Source organism: Ictalurus punctatus, chromosome 6, assembly GCF_001660625.3.
Source record: "Ictalurus punctatus breed USDA103 chromosome 6, Coco_2.0, whole genome shotgun sequence".
Taxonomy (NCBI): domain Eukaryota; kingdom Metazoa; phylum Chordata; class Actinopteri; order Siluriformes; family Ictaluridae; genus Ictalurus; species Ictalurus punctatus.
Genome location: NC_030421.2, coordinates 1,992,458 through 2,005,217, shown reverse-complemented (window position 1 = coordinate 2,005,217; position 12,760 = coordinate 1,992,458). Strand labels below are relative to the sequence as shown.

Here is a 12,760-nt window from a genome sequence, read left to right as displayed (position 1 = left end):
CACTTTAACATAACAAAATTTTTTATTTTTAATTACAAAGTTTGAGTTCAATTTTTGTTATATTTAAGTGTATTTGTACTTTTTAAAATTTTTTTGAGGTAATTAGTTTCCTCCAATTTTTGGAGTTAAATGAACTTATCCGGTTTTATATATATATATATATATATATATATATATATATATATATATATATATATATATATATTAAAAAAAGGACAAATCTGAGTGATTTTTTTTCTAAATCACTGTTCTGACAGGGAGGACATTTACTCCTGTGACCAAAGATCATAAGATTTTGATATAACTAAAATAAAGTCGTAGAAAGGAAAAGATGACAGGCATTTGAGTATGCTGCAAATGTCGTCTGCAGCTTCTGTCAGTAAATGGCAGAAAGGTAGGTAGGATTACAGTCTTAGAGGGCACTGCATTCATACTCATGAGCCTAATGGACTGTAGGCTTACATGTGTTTGAGGACAAACATTAAAAAGGTACTAAGCTCAAGGTCTCACTATTCGGTGGTAACACAGAGTATGAGAACCGGAAATAAAAGCGCAGTGCTCAGAATTTTAAATGCAATAGCTCTCATGCTGAAATAAAAAAAATAAATAAATAAAAAAATCAAACAGGGCACTTTGAAAGGGTTTGTGTATGAGCGAAAGAAAAATCTGTAATTGAAATGAGGTCCCTGAAGCTAAGGACAAATGGAACATCAAACGCTTCTATCGACGCCTTCTATCAAAGGCTTTCACAAGTTTAGGTCACATTCTTTTCCACACCTCATACATCATGGATCCTGATGTACGTGATAGGTCAGTGTGTGCTAAAAGGAAGCTGTATGTCTTTTAATAGTACTTACCACCACAGGTCTTCCCGTCATATGTTGCACAGACCCAGTCGTGACATTCACACCGTGGCCCATAATACATCCCCGGCTCACTGACTTGGCAAATACAGACCCCGCACACACACTCTCCCCTCCCGCTGCATATCAGGCCATCGGGGGTCCGACATCTTCTCTGTGAGGCGTCGCTGGAGAGTTTACATTTTCCACCCACCTGCCTACAACATACACAAGAATTCATTCACCTCTCTGACCTATGGCCTCTCACCCCTGTACATAGTGTTCTGAATGGAAGGAGTAATTTGTTAATTTTCACAACAGTAAAAGTCAGGTTTTTATAATCACTGTAATCAGAGACAGCTTGTGATCTTTTACGTAGACCACAGCTCTGTTAAATTCTCAAACCTCAGCGGTCAGAGGATGTTGATTCAATTTTCTATAACTCTGAAGCGAGAGCTGCTAGGCAAATCACATGTTTACGTTTAGGAGCTAAGGAGCTATGTTACGGTTTTTTATGACTAACTAACGGCTCATTCACAGGAACGTATATGGAGGATGGTCCACATGATATGATAATTCTCATAATAAAAACTGATGTTGTTTGATCATTGATAAGGTGACACTTGGAGAGAGATGTTTATTTAACATTTATGGAAGGAGTCTCCAATGTCAGGGCTGGAGCTTTCTTTCTTTCTTTCTTTCTTTCTTTCTTTCTTTTCTTTCCTTTCTTTTTCCAAATTCCACAATAGTTACATGTTACTCCAAAAACCGCAAGATTTGTGGAAATTAGTGGGAAAATTTGCAAGTTAGTCCAGAAATACTGAAAATCACCACTTAGTTGTCCTCGTTTCAGATGCTGTTCGGAAACCGCCGAAACTGGTCTTTACTTCATTATCGAATTCAAAACACAACGTTTGTCATTACGGCATTACGTTACAGATTTTGTTTTACATCATCAAGAAGAAAAAGAGGAAAGAAACGTGAAATGAGAGAACGATGGACGCTCCTACTATTTACACCAGGTCGCTATTTTTCTGGTCGGATTTCTGTTCACGCAGTGACGTCTAACACGCAGTAAGACCGGATGAGTTCGTTTAACTCCAAAAATTTGAGGAAAATAATTACCTCAAAAATGTGAAGTTGATCAGTCGATTTCTTTAAGCCAAATACACTTAAATATAAGTTTGTGTTAAATTTTTTAAAGAAATCGATTTATCAACTTAAAAATTTTTTTTTTAGGTAATTAGTTTCCTCAAATTTTTGGAGTTGAACGAATTTAGTGCATTTAATATTCGGACGTATCGTGAAGCTCGACTTAAAATCTACACACGTTCAGCTTATTCCAACACATTTTCAAAGCAGGATTTCAAATGCTATTGGTCCGTAACAGGAGCTGTGACTTTAGTACCGACGCGCACCTGTTGTGAATAAACCTGATGGAAATAATTCACTGCATTCCATTCTACCGGGCTTTATCCAGCATGTCTGAGGCATGCTTATCTGATTTCTTAAGCTTGCAGTACAGAGCTCACCTTCTCACAAAGGTCTGTTAGAAACCGTCCATTAACTCATCTGAGATAGTGTAACTTTCCTATTGATTCTTCCACTAAATAAGCATTCAAGTGAAGAAAAAAAAAAAAAAAAAACCCCGGTATGTACCATCTGTAGCAAGACTGGATCAAATCCAATTGTGGACTTTTGCCAGACCACAAAGGAAGTTCTTATAATAGTATGATTCAAGTTGAAATCCTTTCAGTACTATACCTTAGAGACAACATTTGATCCTTGTGGAGAGCGAATGCACAAACTACAGTCAATAAAACATTTCACAAAAGTGCAAATGTTTTAAACTGAACATAACGGGTTTTAAAAAAAAAAGAAGAATTAATAATAAAGTACAGAAGAATTACAGCAAGTACAGAAATACTTATGGTATGAAGTATGGCTTACAGCACGCTATGCTATGAAGTTACATTTTCCCACCGTAGCCAAAAGCTCGCAGAACTCCGATGAAAAGTTAACATCTCGAGAGTAAAACAAAGTTGCTTAACTCACCTCAGTGATTGCAGTAAACTTTCTTCAATAACTGAGAGTAAAATCAGAAGTAAAGAAATGAAGATGGAGTTCACCAGAGCCTCTGCATTCATGTTTGGATCCACACAAGAAATCTGAAGTATAATGCCTTCAGGAATTTCCACTTTCCCAAGCAGAGGGAGAGCGGGCTGGCCAAAACTGGCTCCAACTCTTCGGAGGCCAATAGCGCTCTCCATGCAAGTGCCTTTGATTAGATATGACTCTTGTTGCAGAAGGCAGGAGGTGGACTCCTATGTGAGTGGAGCTATGTGTCAAAAATGAAAATATAGACACAACTGCTACTATCGAAGACAAATAGTGCGTATGTGAATAGTTTGGAAATGATTTCTGCACGCACATGCACTTTTTCACATCACTGACACACTTACGACATGTTCATACTGTAATAACAGCCAGATCGTCGTTTTTATTTATTTATTTATTTATTTATTTATTTTAAAGCAGTTTTATTACAAAAGTCTGTGCACTGCAGATGGGGATTTAAAGGGACAGTTCATAAAAGCAAGACTTTTTTTTTTTTTTTTTTTTCAGGAAGTTCATCCATGGGGTCCATTTTGAAACAACGAAACATGTACACTAATAGTACAATGATAGTTGAATGCCAGTATATAATTCTTAATAACTTCTATAATAACACTAGTACAAAAACCGAAACTAACAACCAGGAATTGCATAATTATAGTTAATAAAAGGTCGTAATGCTCGAAATGGTTGCTGAGACAAGGCAGAATGCTGTATTTGGAACTTGTGTCACCCTCTTAATAGATCATAACTCTTAATAACGGTTTTGGAGTAGTACTGAAATGTTTTTTCGGTTTTGTTTCTTATAAAAGAGGAGAATCTCATCTCAGTCTATGGCTTCAGTGGCATGGCCTAGCTAAGTTAGATACAGCGGAGGTCATAAGTTTACATACGCCTTGTAGAATCTGCAAAATGTTAATAATTTAAAAATAATAATACAAAAATAAGAGGGATATAAACATTGCATTTTTAAAAAATTTAGTCCTGCCCTGAATAAGCTATTTCACATAACAGATGTATACATAAAGCCAACAAGACACAATAATAAATGAATTTGCACAAATTACCCCGTTCAAAAGTTTACACACCCTTGATTATTAATCCCGTGTGTCGTTACCTGGATGACCCACGACATGATGGGTTTATGTTGTGAGTCCTTTGAGTCCCTTGTTTGTCCTGCCCACTGTTCTTCAGAAAAATCCCCCAGGTCCTGCACATTCTTTACTTTTCCAGCATCTTCTGCATATTTCACCCCTTTCCTTTCCAACAGCGGCGATATGGTGTCGAGATCCATCTTTTCACACCGAGGACGACCGAGGGACTCGTACACGACTATTACAACAGGTACGAACGTTCACCGATGCTCGAGAAGGCGACACGACACATTAAGATCCAGGGGGGTGTAAACTTTTGAACAGGATGATCGGTGTACATTGTTATTCGTTTCTCTTCTGGAAAACATATAAACATCTTACATAGCTTCTGGATGGCCGTACTAAATGAAAAAAAACAACAACGATTTGATTGTCCTCAGTGTGAAATGATGGAGCTCAGCATCATAAAGCAACGGTTGGAAATAGGTCAAAGGGGTCTACTAGATATAACATGTCACCAATAGAAGGAAGCAAATTACCAGTAGAGACCTACAGGGACCATTACCGTTTCCATTAAAACCAATACAATTCACATGATTGAACTGTTAAAACCATTCCCAGACAAATTCACTAATAACTATAAGAACCTTTTAAAGGAGACCTATTATGCCCCCCCCCCTTTTTTTACAAGACATAATATCTGTCTCAGGTGTCCCCCAGAATGTGTCTGTGAAGTTTCAGCTCAAAATACCCCACGGATCATTTATTACACCATGCTGTAAATGCCCCTTGACCCATGCTTGAGAATCAACTTTTCCACAACTCCTCCTCTGTACTGACCCTCGTTCACAAAAGCAGCCTGGTGTAAAATGATTTAAGGTATTTAAGCGGCACATTTCCTTCAAAAATAAAACTTGTCCGCTGCATCTTCGGTGGCTCTGATGCCGGGAGAACATGAAGACTCTTATGTTCATTCTTACAGCCAACGACAGAACACTTACAAAGCTTACGAAGCCGAGACATTCTTCTAATCACTGTTCTCCAGTGCGGAGAACATGGCAGACTGTGTGCACCTCACTCAGGGGAGGAGCTATGCTAATAGCGCAGAATCTGCCACCAGTCGTGGGCGGGGCCTGATCCAACAGTGAAGTCAGGTTTGACAGAAAACTTGAAAGACTCATTTTGAGACACTGTTCTGTTTATGATTTATGGGGAATATTAAAAAAGCAGAGGGTGGATTTTTACCATTATAGGGCGGTTCTGTACACAGACTGCCGACACATTTATGTTCAAACACCACGTAAAAGTAAATTTTGCATAATACGTCCCCTTTAAGAACAAATAAGAGACACTCTGGCTATGCTTCAAGGATGCCCTGGTTTATTATTATTATTATTATTATTATTATTATTATTATTATTATTATTTACATAATACCTGTTTTAATATATTATGGCTGTGAATATTAAATTGTTTTGAAAAATAACAGGACAATAAAATTACCATGTTTTAAGACGTGCTCCTACATCTTTCCCTATATATATATATATATATATATATATATATATATATATATATATATATATAATTATCTATCTATCTATCTATCTATATATATATATATATATATATATATATATATATATATACATACACATAATTATCTATCTATCTATATATATATAATTATCTATCTATCTATCTATCTATCTATCTATCTATATCTATCTATCTATATATATATATATATATATATATATATATATATATATATATATATATATATATATATATAACTTGCATTAGGGCCTGTGCGCTGTGGGCTCGCGCTGGCTCTGAGGTTGCGCGCGTGCTTTGCTTTGCTGTTGCAGTAGCTGGAGCTCGAGCTCACACACAGCACCGCGGCAGCTCGCGAGCATGGGAGCGGCGTCACGTTAACCAGCACCGGCGGACCGTGCGTAAGTGATTCCCTTTCCTTTAACCGCCGCGTGCATTTCGCTTTACTGCTTTACCGAAATCAGGGGCGCGATGGCGGGGTTTCAGTTGGCTATTTACGGGTCTCTTACCAGGAAGTAGGCAGCGGCTACACACAGGCAAGGCCTCCATTCATATACCCATCTTAACCGCAGGGTTCGACATGCTTTGTCACTGTCTTCAAGCGTTTCTGTCTTGTGTATACTGCTTGTCGAATTCGAAATAGCTTTGCATGGTTTATAACGTTTTGGTTTCGATGAAAAACGCTTTTAAAGATGAATCCGTGGGAGCCTCCTCCTCCTCCTCCTTCTTCTCCTCTGTTGCTATAGTAACCGTGCGGAAGCAGATGTTCAGTGCAGATGGAGGACTTTGGTCAAGCGTGTATACATTTCACCACTGCTAGTCCGTTTAATGGTATTAGATTTGGTGCTGTGGAGGTCAGAAACGAGTGAGAAGATCTGATCTAGATGCCAGGGGTTGTTTATTAGGTATACCAGATGTAGTGTTCTATAGGAGCTATCCTGTAGTATGGTTGTGCATCTGGACACCACTCTTTATGACACTATTATTAAAGAAGTCCATGTTGTATTGTATCATAAGTGTCTTATCATAAGACGTTCAAATCGTACGTTGTTGTAGTGTTGATATTTAACCTGTGCCTATGCATTAGGGATGAATCATTCACACCTGTTGCTCTTTCTGTATCAGAGATGGAAATATCGGTGGATGAGTGATACCGAGCCAAGCTTCTGCTTCTTATGCAAAATCATATGCCCTTCCATGAGACAAGTCACGTCCGATCGATATTTGGAAGATGCTAGTTACACTTGTGATGACACAATTCAGTGTGAAAATAAAATAAATAAATAAACAGACAAACATGTGGCTTAGTGGTAGGCACGTTCGTCTCACACCTTCAGGGTCGGGGGTTCGAGTCCCACCGTGGCCCTGTGTGTGCGGAGTTTGCGTGTTCTCCCCGTGCTGCGCGGGTTTCCTCCGGGTACTCCGGTTTCCTCCCCCAGTCCAAACACATGCATGGTAGGCTGATTGGCGTGTCTAAAGTGTCCGTAGTGTATGAATGGGTGTGTGAGTGTGTATGTGATTGTGCCCTGCGATGGATTGGTACCCTGTCCAGCCAACCTTATAACTAGAATAGAAATTAGAAATAAATTCACTCACTTTCAGTAAACGCTCTTCTGTTTCTAATTCATCCAGCGTTATCGGGTTGACACCAGAAAATTTCCTGGTCAGGGTCCTGGTGGAACTGGAGCTTACCCTGAGAACACTGGGTGCATAGCAGGATCACACCTTGAATGGGACGCCAGTCCGTCACAGGGCACTATGTACATACTCTCTCACACACACACCTGTTTACACCTGGGGCAGTTGAGAGTAGCCATTTTGCATTACATTTACATATCCAGAGTGACTTACAGTTATCTCATTTATACAACTGAGCAGCTGAGGGTTAAGGGCCTTGCTCAAGGGCCCGACAGTGGCAGCTTGGCAGCGCTGGGATTTGAACTCACGACCTGACAATCAGTAGGCCAACGTCTTTCTTAACCACTGAGCTTCCACTGACTATTGGACTACTGGTATGTTTTTTGGAGGTGGGAGGAAACCAGAGAACCCAGAAAAACCCCACATAGGTATAGGAAGAACATGTGAAACTCCACACCGACAGGACAGTAACCAGAGGTCAGGATCCAACCTGGGACTCTGGAGCTGTGACCACAGTGTCACCCAATATCCCAAATCCAAATACACAGATTATACAGATTCAGTGTTTCAGACCAGTATCACCTCGACATATCAGTACTCTCTATCTGATCTTTACAATTCCATTTCCGTGGTAGATTATTACAGGCAGCAGTGGTACTTACGGTAACTACGTCATCAGGTACTAGATACACTTACAGTATAACTAATAAGCTGGAAAGCGGTTCGGTTCCACAAAACTACCCCAAAACTACCCCAAACTGAGAAAATAACCCAATTAAATGACCCCAAAAGGCCCAGCCTATTTAAATATTTAAATATCACCCTCAGCTTTAGTAATTCCAGTTGGCACTGGATAGTTTAACCATGCATTGCTTTACATACTTAAAACAATTTCGAGCTTGTTTGGGAGACTAGTGGAGACCCACAGCCATCATTAAAATGCCCAGTGATTGCCTGTGTTGAAAAGGTCCTTTCTCAAAATGTGAAACTAATTGTGGTCCTCCACATCTCACTCCCACATTATAGCACTTCCACCCTATCATTTTGTTTTCAGTTGTCCTCAAACCTCTACTAGCATATGCTAAGTGTAGCAATTACAGCTTATTTGCAAATTGCGTTTGGATATATAGCACTTTTTTTTTGATGAGGGCGGACTTAATTGATAGAAAGGTGCATTTCTGTACTTTTTGTTTATCTATTTATTTATTTATTTATTTATTACTGCGTTTGATACGAAATTTTACGTGGAGAAAAAACAAAAGATACCAGCGAGTAAAAACGACCTTAGAGCAGACCCCAGAATTTTTTTTAATTTTTTTTTTTTTTTTTTTTTTTTTTTTTACAACAATAGTTGTGTTAACAGTCCTTTTTAAATTCTTCATGCACATGGCATTTGTAATTTATCTCTCACCACATGTTGCAGATTTGTGTTCCATATAGAACCATGCGTTTCCATGCAAATTATCAAAGTAAATTAATACTTCTATTCTCTGCTTTCCATACTCAGAATGAGTTTCTTCAGCGTTTATGTGGGCAGGTATTACACTGACATTCCTTAATCTCATAAATACATTTATTTTCCTATTAGTTTACTTATTAATTTATACAGTAGTAGTTACTAAATAGGCAAATATCCTTTTAGATAAGTCAGAGACCCTAAATAAGGGTTAGACACAGATGTAATTATAGTATGTGAGGCTAATTAAACATTCAGTTTAAAGTGACCCAAACCTTGTTCGTGTTTACTCTTATAAAAACAGCATCCCTGTGCGTGCATGTTTTCCACAGTTTGTAGAATGAAAACGGATTTAATTGGAGGTCTTATTTTCGTTTTTCCTTGACAAGTTAGATGTCCACAGTGGACCGTATTCAGAGTGAAATTACACCAGTATTTATGTGGGGAAAGTTATGCGCCTTCAGAGTCCAGTTACGCACTTGCTGGAGTTGCTTTTCCGAGCGCCGCCGTCAAGTCACCTGTATGTAGTTCATGCCTCCAAGGTCACTATTCTTCAGTAGAGGTGTCAAGAGTGAGATGGGGGTTTTCGATAGCATTTAAAATATGCTGTAACCTAAAAGACAGAGACAGTGTAAAATGTGTAGTACAATGATACATGTCTAAGCTGGTAAGCATTGAAACAAACATATAGTATATTACCAATATATAACCCCGATTCTGAAAAAGTTGGGACAGTATGGAAAATGCAAATAAAAACAAAGAGGAGTGATTTGTGAATGTACTTTGAGTTGTATTTAAACATAAAAACGTATAAAGACGAGGTATTTGATGTTTTATCTAATCAAATGCGTAGTGTTTTTTGAAGATAAACGTTTATTTTTAAAGTGATGCATGCAACACGTTCCAAAAAAGTTGGGACAGGGGCGGTTTAGGACTAATAGCGATGTGAGAAGTTGAAATAAGAAGGTGATGTGAAACAGGTGAGGCGATCGTCTAATCGTAGTATAAAAGGAGCCTCCAAAAAAAGGCCGAGTCCTTCAAGAGCGAGGACGGGTCGAGTCTCACCGATCTGCCAACAGATGAGTCAGAGAATAATCCATCACTCTGAGAAGAACGTTCCCCAGAGACAAATCGTGAGGATTTTGGGCGTTTCACCTTCTACAGTGCACAATATAATTAAACGATCCAAGGAATCCGGTCAAATCTCGGTGCGTAAAGGGCGAGGCCGTAAACCACTTCCGAATGCGCGTGATCTGATCTCTCAGACGTCACTGTCTTAAAAACCGTCATGAGTCTGTAATGGAGATCCTGACATGAATACCGTTGTCGGTCGACACCATTCGCCGCTGCATCCACAGATACAAGTTACACAGTAGTAAATAATCGACTGTCCCAACTTTTTTGGAGTGTGTTGCAGTCATCAGATTTGAAATATCTGAGTGTAAAAATAAATAACGTGTTGATAATGTATTTTCAATATAGTCCAGGGTGAACTGAATTTTCAACTTGTTCTCTTTTTGTTTTTGTTTTTTTGCGTTTTCCACACTGTCCCAACCTTTTCGGAACTGGGGTTGCACTAAATTAGTGAACGGATGATCTTAGTTGTAATGATCACACTGGTTGGTTTAATCGAACGATACGCCTTGCACCCTCATTATTCAGCAGCTTATAAAATAACATTTGATCTGATTTGTGTGCACCACTTAATGAAGCATTATGATAAGCAAGTTATCCAGTGTCTCCAAGCGAAAAACCTTTTTGCTGACTTTAAAGAAGCAGTACTAATAATGAATTGTGTTCTACTGATGTATTTAGTATTAGCATTGGATGACATAATGAAAACATGAATTTCAGCATGACCTTTTGTGGTTATTTATGCTTGATGTCGGGATACCGATGCATGCGATTTCTGTATTAAATTCTCGTTACGCACTCACGACTCAAATATTAATTAAATAAACACAAACATTCATTTAACAGAAAAGCAAACATATTGTTGGCTGCATAAGTATTAAACCATGTCAGACTGGATGGTGAACCTTGGTAAACAGCGATTTTCGAAGCTTTTCCAGAGTTTCCCGATTAGATTGAGGTCTGGGCTTTGACGCTAACTCGCTAACACGTTCGGGTGCTTTGTTTTGAACCACTCTAGTGTAACTTTGGCCGTATGCTTAGAGTTGTTGTCCTGTTAGAAGGCAAACCGATATCCGATTCTCAAGTCTCTTACGGACTGGGAAAGGTTTTCTTCTCGGATTGCCCTGTATTTGCATCTATCTTTCCCTCAGCTCTGACCAGTGTCCCAGTCCCTGCTGATGACAAGCATCTCTACAACATGATGCTACCACCACCATGCTCAGCTGGGAGGATGGTGTTCTCAGGGTGATCTGAACTCCTTTGGCGTAACCCTTGGCCTCTCAGTTGCATACTATTATCCTCTTTAACCAGTCACAGACCTTTGGTGCATGGTTTCCTCTAGGTTGTAGCATGAATACGTTCCATTTTATAATAATGGATTTAACGTTGCTTCACAGGATGTTCATAGTTTTTTTTATTTTTATTTGAAATATACAGACCCTGATTTGATCACAGACTAGTTTTGATTGCCCCTTGGTGTTCATGATGCTGTTTGTTTAAGTATGTTGTCTAGCAAACACTGGGACCTTCCAGGAACAGGTGAATGTATATCAGTTCATGTAATTCTTTAATAGTACACTGGTGGACTTTATATGAGACTTCTGACGGCAGCTGGTCTCACCAGAACTAATTTAGGGCTTTCATAGCAACGGGGTGAATACGTATGCAGTTACTACTTTTAAATGCTATCATTCGCAAAATAATTATGCAAACTATATTGACCCCCCCCCCCCATCACGTCATTATTATGGGCTATTTTGTGTATATTCATGAGATCTAAGTTGCCTGCATATGGATAGTAAAACCTGTTAAAATGAGGATCGGGTCTTTGGCACGTTTCGATCATTCGGTTTAATCAAATGAAGAAAAATTCAACTTTCGCAAAGTTTCAAGTGACGTATTCCATTCTGGTGGCCTGACTCCAGCAATGTGGTGCTTCAGTGTTTCAATGCTAGTGATCTAAATCATACAAGAGTTTATTTAACTGAATAGTTCATTTGTTTTCGTTTGTTTCTCGATTATTTTTCATAGAGCTAAACAGGAGGAGCCATCAACAGATATTTATCGATAATCTTTCATACTGGTTTCCACCCCTTTGTATCCTGGGGATGAACGCACCAATGAGGAGCCTGACCGTGAGTCACATGGTTCAACAATCCCATCTGTCCAGAACACGCCACTCAATGTCGTATATCTATGCTCTGTCTGTTGTGGTGGACATTATTTGTCGATATTATCATACTGTACACGTTACACCATATATGCCATGTTGACTAACTGTTATGTGTTATTTACAGGGTATGCCTGATCGCATGTTATGTGCAGTGCTGGAACAATTTCAGCTTTACTTTTCCCGTTGGTATGTGCGCTTCGTTTCAGTTAGTGTGTGATATCCATGTATATTGTCGTTCCCTGTGAGAATGGCCCTTTCTCCATACTATATGCAGCTACAATATTGGTTGGCTCTAGGTGTGGGTTTTTAATGATGAAGATCAAGTGTGATCTTTCCAGCAGGTAAAGGAAGGTAAGGTTACGTTCGTGTGATGTGAAATAGCGTCTTGTGTTTCTCCTCGTGCTTAACCGTGTCCCACAGTGGCCATGCAACACGGCAGTCCGTAATGTCTGGTCTGTTTTTATGTTGTGATGCACAGCGGCAGTGGAGAGCTAGCGCAAAATTTGAGCTTTCCATTTTCATTTTGTTTGCATGGCTGTGTAGGCATAATCGCATCTGACTCTTCCTTTCAAAGTCTATACCATAGATCATAACTTGTGCAAATATCAGCGTCATAGAACGGTCAGCTGCAATGGCTGTGACTAATAGTGTCGCATTTTAGCGAGTGCTACTAAATAACATTGAGATTAGTACAGATCTGCGTATATTATAGCTCGGTGGCCGATTGCTTTCCGAGTCATTTGTGGTCCGG

At 39.1% G+C, this 12,760-nt stretch overlaps 2 protein-coding genes across 3 annotated transcripts in view; one reads left to right on the top strand and one right to left on the bottom strand.

Moving 5' to 3' along the window:
• Positions 1 to 3,127, bottom strand: part of itgbl1 (integrin, beta-like 1) — a 56,379-nt gene extending 53,252 nt beyond the window's left edge. Inside the window, exons 1-2 of the mRNA XM_017469048.3 lie at positions 2,898 to 3,127; positions 858 to 1,060 (exon numbers count right to left, since the gene is read on the bottom strand). Of these exons, the coding sequence (XP_017324537.1) occupies positions 858 to 1,060; positions 2,898 to 3,112 (418 nt within the window). The 5' untranslated portion in view covers positions 3,113 to 3,127. The remainder of the gene's footprint in view (positions 1 to 857; positions 1,061 to 2,897) is intronic.
• A 2,771-nt stretch (positions 3,128 to 5,898) lies between these two features.
• The window catches only part of nalcn (sodium leak channel, non-selective), a 93,474-nt gene continuing 86,612 nt past the window's right edge, over positions 5,899 to 12,760 (top strand). For both annotated transcript variants that reach the window (XM_017470273.3, XM_017470276.3), the window contains exons 1-3: positions 5,899 to 6,009; positions 11,868 to 11,971; positions 12,134 to 12,195. In XM_017470273.3, coding sequence (XP_017325762.1) covers positions 12,154 to 12,195 — 42 coding nt within the window. In that variant the 5' untranslated portion in view covers positions 5,899 to 6,009; positions 11,868 to 11,971; positions 12,134 to 12,153. The remainder of the gene's footprint in view (positions 6,010 to 11,867; positions 11,972 to 12,133; positions 12,196 to 12,760) is intronic.